Raw genomic sequence first — 6212 nt, forward strand, 5'->3', positions numbered from 1 at the left:
TACACAGGTTTAATGTTTTTTTTTGTTATCAAATGTTTTTTATTTTAGACAAAAAATCACAATAAAACATGTTAACATCATGAATGAAATAAAGAAAACAAAATACATAAATAACACATAACAGCAAAAGAAAGGAACACAAAAACAAACAACAAACAAACAATCCCACCCACCCCTCCCCCTGGGACCAAAGATGCCTAAAAGACAAGTACAGTAGGCTACTTGAAATTGAAAGGTGTTCCTGATAAAGCAGTTGATTGATGGCATGCCATGTGGCACAAGTGTATTCTCAGCATGTACCAGCTCAGCACCCTGGTCGTGCTGCTCTATCCCGTAGCAGATAAGAGTGAATAAACAATAGTGTTTATTGTTTAGTGGTCAAGGTGTCAAGCAGATAAATGTCAGTCTGACACAGTCCTAGGCCTACTGAGTCCTAATCATAGGCTAACACTTGCTTTTATTTACTTGACCCAGACAGAGTACGGATTATAGCAGGTGGTCTAGATGGAAAGCAGGCAGCAGTGCAGCACCATCCAGGGGGGCAGGACCAGGCAGGAGAAAAAGAATGAGAGCGTTGAGGAGAGTGATGGAGCGTCATCATCGTCGCTTAGTGACTCTCCTAGCAACAGGAAACATCTGCTTCTGGCGAAGACCAATGAGGTCGGACTGAGAACGATGTTTGTTGCTTGTTGCACTGAAAGGGATATTTTAAGACCCGGGGAGGAGTGTGTGTGGGGTGTAGCCTACTCCGAACGGATTATTGTAAACGGTGATACGGCGTCTGGGTGGGTGTGAACTCAAGTGTGGATCGCAAATAGTAAAACTTTACGGTCAAGCAACCAGTAACAGCTAGGGTGGATCGGCACAGACGGTACATGTTGCACCGAGATACTGTCAATATATTCGGAATATTAGCCTTAGATGCATGCATCGCGACTTCACCCCAAGAGCATTTTGGAAGCGTTCCAACTCCTGGACGTTGTCATCAGGTAAGATAACAACTTGTCTTGATGCAGTACATTTTAACTAACAACATTATAACAAAAAACACCGCATGCATGCACTTGGGACGTATCCTCAGTGATGTTTAGACCATTCATTGCATCTTAAATAGCCTAAACACCCATTGCACTTTTTCTTTTTATTATTATAGGTAAGCGTAAAAATAGCACGACACCGCGCTGCCTATATAATTATGCAAGTGTCTTTTCTTCTTCTCTTTTTTTCATAAATCAGTGCTGCGTTGTGCAAGGATTGCACACACAATCTCGCTCCAACACAAACCAGGCACGGCAGGCAGCACGCATAAACACATCTTACAGATAGCCTGTACTTGCGTCCCACGCACCTAGGCTACTCAAATCAAATTCAATATGCGATGCATCATCTTCTCACAGAACGAGCGCTGCAGTCAAGTCAGAGTGGACTGGAGCACAATTAAAGCCACTTTATTTATGTTAGGCCCTATTAGTGGTTTGTGATTCAATTTTATCCTTATTATTATTTTCCCCTTTACCATCACATCTTTTTTCCTCTTTTTCTTTCTTTCACCACTTCCTCTCTTTCTGTTCCTTTCTCCCTCCCTTGAATGGAAATTAATTAATTCTCTCTCTCTTTCTCTCTCTGTCTCTCTCTGTCTCACACACACACACACACACACACACACACACACACACACACACACACACACACACACACACACACACACACACACACACACACACACACACACACACACACACACACACACACACACACTCACACTCTCTCTCTCTCTCTCTCTCTCTCTCTCTCTCTCTCTCTCTCTCTCTCTCTCTCTCTCTCCCTGTCTTTCTTGGTGCTTCTATTTCTACCTCACCGCCTCTCTTTTCTTGCAATGCCCCCTATACGCTCGGCTCATTCATTTTCCTTCATCTTTCTCCATCTGTCTCTCTCCTCCTCTGTACTTTACTCTTCCCTGCTGTTTCCCTCATCTTGATGATCCAGCAGAGAGCCCTGAGGGTGATGTGTGAGGCTGGGAACAGAGTCGACCCACTAATCAACAGCCTGCGGTCAGAGAGCTCATTGGCCGTTGTGGGCTGACAGCATCAGGTAATACACTTCTAAGCTCTGTTTACAAGCCTAGTGCTGTCTCATTCTGAGCTCTTATGTCATTTACTGTCACCCAACTTTGTGGGTGCTCCAATATCTTTCCACACCTATATATCATAGAGCAGGGCTGGGATGAGGTTCTCTTGTAATTCAACAGAAGCACCACGGCAACCGCAGTGATTGCTATATTCAGAGTCACAGTCTTGTCTGAATCAGACAGCTGTTTCTTAATGGCAGCTCATTCATTCTGAGTCACGTAATACACAATCTTCTGAGACCAGAGTTTTCACTAACGGAAATGTGAAGGAAATTGATTTCCTGAATTGACTGGATCGAAGACGATTTAATTGATCCTGTTTTTTGCCTAACTATGGGTTCTTGTCAATATAGACACTTTTACCAATTACATTTTAAAATAGCCTACATTGATAATAGAAGCTATAACAATTCCTTCATATTTAAATATAATAATGTGTGGGTGTTGTTTTTTTGTTTTGTTTTTTATGTTTTTATTTTATAATTTGTGATTAAAAACAAACACAACTTTTTCCTGATTTGGTTTTCAGCGCTTGCTTCCCTGTGAGCGCAGATCAACCCATTCAACAACGTCGAAAGTTGCTTACTTCAAGAGGAAGTATGCGGAAGAGGAGGATTTACATGGACACCTACAGGGATATTTTCAAAAAGTAAAACAACAAAAGCTTGCATTTCCATTTTGTGCATGTGTTCCATCCACCCCAAAAATCCACTTGTTCGTTTATCTGCCCATCTATCCATCATCAATTATTTGCACCCACCATAGGAAATTCTAGTCTAATTTGCGCTTTGATGACAAAAGCTTAGCCAGTGATTATTCAGCTGTGGACCAGGTTCTAATACACAACCTCTTCCACTTATATGATTAGATGTACAGTATTCAATCGATCTCAATGATATATTCAGATTAATATTTAGTGAATGTCCTCTGCAGCTCTCTATATTATTTATTCACAAATGGGTGACCACTTCATTTCCTTTGCAGATTTTTCATCATCCGTATTTCCACCTATTTCTGTGCTCTCTGTGCTGCCACTTTCTTTTCACCTACTCCCTGTCCCATGATTCCCATCTCATCCCGCAAATGTTACAGAGTTACAAATGCATAACAATTTGACTGTTTATTCTGCATGCCCTGGGCCCCTTCCCTACTTCCTTCACAGGTGTTACCGATGACACAATAGGCTCTGTTCCACTCTGTCAAACAGAGGGTGTGCTGCTATATTGTGCATGTCGGCTCACTGGAAACACTCTGCTAACCAGTGTGTCTCAAAGTGTTCTTGAATGGGTTCCAAATGGCCCTGTGCGGACGTGTAACTCTGAGAGTATACAAATACTAAATGGACCCGTAAGGATGGACCCGTAGGGATCCATTTGGTTCCATTTGTACATGATAGATAGATAGACTCTTATTTTTGTGTCATGCACCAGAGGTACCCAGCCCACATGGACACATTTTCAAACTCCATTTCAACAAACAGAACATTCTGCCTTTTTTTCCCATGCCCTACCTAGGAAATCTGCTAAAGCACCTAAAGTACCTTTACTGAAACATAATTCAGTTTATCATAATCATCAAACGAAAAAGAATTAACACAAATAGTTGACATTTTACAAAATAATAGCACAGTGGACAGTAAAACAAGAAATTAATTTCATTTTTTATTTCTTTCAAATCACACAATGAACAAATTCTGTCCTCCTTGGGTACCAATGAATATGTATACCTGTTTCCAAAGCTAATGGTAAGGTCCCAGAATGCATCTGTGCACAAAAAGATCTTTGACTTGGATACATTTTGTGTGACATAAGTTTCAGGGCCATTAAGACTGTATGTTCTTATTTTTGGTTTGTGCCATAAGTCAACAGCCCAGCTCCCTTTATATATTAGAAACATATGATTCTGCATTTCGCGAATATTACAGCATAATCAATTCAAATAAATTATGAATTATTCATAAAAAATAAAGATTTTACTTAATTGGCCCATGTGTCCATGGGCCATTAGAAATGTCCCAGTTAAAAAAGTTTTTGGTTAGTCTGTCTTCGGTCATACTAACAAGCCTATTCCAAAGTCTCAACATCTCACCTTTGTGTCTGATATTTATGGGCATCCATCCCATATCTCCACTAATAGCCAAAATTGGCGTAAGCTTATTGTCTCCACCAGGCCGAAGGCATGTGGGGAGAGTATGTTTTGCACTCCGTCCGTCCGCGTGTCCGTCCGTCCGTCCGTGTGTCCGTCCGTGTGTCCGTGAACAGCTAATCTCGGCCACCGTTAACCCAGTCGATGCCATATTTTGCACACACACTCCCTGGATGCCAACGATGAACCTCTGCCCCAAACTTTCCAGAACGGCCTGTTATAGCGCCACCAGGAGGCCGCTTTGTGCAAAACAAGTTTTTGCACAGTACACCTACAGATTTTGTCCAAACATCACGCAAATTGGTACACAGTCTCTCTAGAGCCATTCAACGAAACGGGTCTTTCAGATTTATCAGACTCCATCCTGATTGGTTAAGATTGGCTTCCAAAGTTCACAGGAGTGCTCAGTTTCAAACAAAATGTTGCAAATCATGAACACATCGCGTGATTTCCGTGAAATTGTGCACCCACATTCCCACTAGGCCGAGGACGAAATGCCACATGAACAATTTCAACTCAGCCTCAAGGTGGCGCTATAACTGGCCGAAAAGTGTTTTTACCTCTAACTGCACGGATCTGTGGATAACCTGGTGGAGACCTGTGCCCGGAAGGGCACTTTTTCTAGTTCTCTTATCTTATGGACAGAGTTATGGGGGTCCTTGAAATTAAAAACGTTTGAGAACCACTGTACACTAAATGGAACAGAGCCTTAATTAGTTATTAGTATCATTGGTAACACCTGTGAAGGAAGTATAGGGAAGCAGCCCGGAAGTAAGAAGAGTTATTCTGTGTGCATATAGCCCATTGTAATTGTGTGACTGTTAAAGTCTGTCTCTCTCAGCACCTGATCCTGCAGGAGGACCGTAGCTGCATCCTGAAGCTGTCCCTGGAGAAACTGAGGTTCCTGGAGGACCCCGAGGCCTACCTCCGCCGCTCTGTCCTCATCAACAACCTGCTGAGGAAGATACACCATGAGGAAGAGGAGGAGCCAGAAGCAGAGGAGCGGGAAGAAGAAGAAGAGGAAGAAGAGCTGGATTTGGAGGAAGAGGGTGGCAGGAGGCAGATAGGGAGAGGAGGAGGAGGAGGGACAAGGGGAACTGTGGTGGTGAGAAGGGGTTCATCATCTGGGGGACGACCGCAGAGGCTGATTTACTCGGACCGGAAGCGGGTGAAGGTGTTGGTTGCGGACTGTTGCTCACAGCCGTTTGGACTGGAGGAGTTGCCACGCTACCGCCTGGTGCCCTACTACCCTTCAACCACCTGCCTCTACAGCCTGGGCTCCTGCCCTGGCCTACCTCCCAATCACACACACCAGGTCCTGCTTTATAACCTTGATGACAATGGCTGACTGCGGGACGTCTCGAGTGTCTTTCGTCAAAGAACCGGTGAAAAGGATATTTGATGCACAGGCGGTGTGTGGATCAAGTATAGTGTCTGAAACTTGTCTGTTCAGGCCAGGGGAGGTAACTTTTTTTCTTTTTCTTAACCTTCACAAAACCGACGTTGGAAATGCATTATTTTTCTGTAAGAGGCGGGATCCTTTTTCCATCCCAGCCTCAGTGCTAAGATGTGTCAGTGCAGCTGAGCAGTATAGAAACTTCTTTCATAGGTGAATTCGTCTTCAGTGCTGAAGGACATAATGACTGAGTCCTGGGCAATGGGTCAAAGTCAGGGTCAAATGGCACCTCTGTTGAAGCCTCACTGCCTTTACCAGTTTATTGTATGCTGACATGAGCGCTCCAGCTATAGGATCTTTGTTTTCATAATTTTGTTTTTATTGTTATTGTCACTCATGGGAACTTTGAGTGCATTCAGGGATACAGACTGTAGGCTATTTATTTATTCATCATTGATGCACATTGCCTTGTGTGGACAGGTCTGGAATGGATTTATGTTGTTGTTTGGTACCTATGCTTCTGTTCTCTTCTACTTAACAAGC

The 6212-nt window shown here is 43.2% G+C and overlaps 1 protein-coding gene across 1 annotated transcript; it reads left to right on the forward strand.

Annotated features, from left to right (window-relative positions):
- Positions 1-504: 504 nt before the first annotated feature.
- sertad4 (SERTA domain containing 4) lies at positions 505-6212 on the forward strand (the record flags this gene model as incomplete). The annotated part of the gene is made up of 3 exons (XM_083791686.1): positions 505-660; positions 2658-2777; positions 5115-6212. The coding sequence occupies 3 exons, from the start codon at positions 505-507 to the stop codon at positions 5619-5621; spliced, it is 783 nt and encodes a 260-aa protein (XP_083647812.1). The 3' UTR covers positions 5622-6212.

The sequence above is a fragment of the Protomyctophum parallelum genome (genome assembly GCF_964188405.1).
Source record: "Protomyctophum parallelum genome assembly, chromosome: 20".
Lineage (NCBI taxonomy): Eukaryota > Metazoa > Chordata > Actinopteri > Myctophiformes > Myctophidae > Protomyctophum > Protomyctophum parallelum.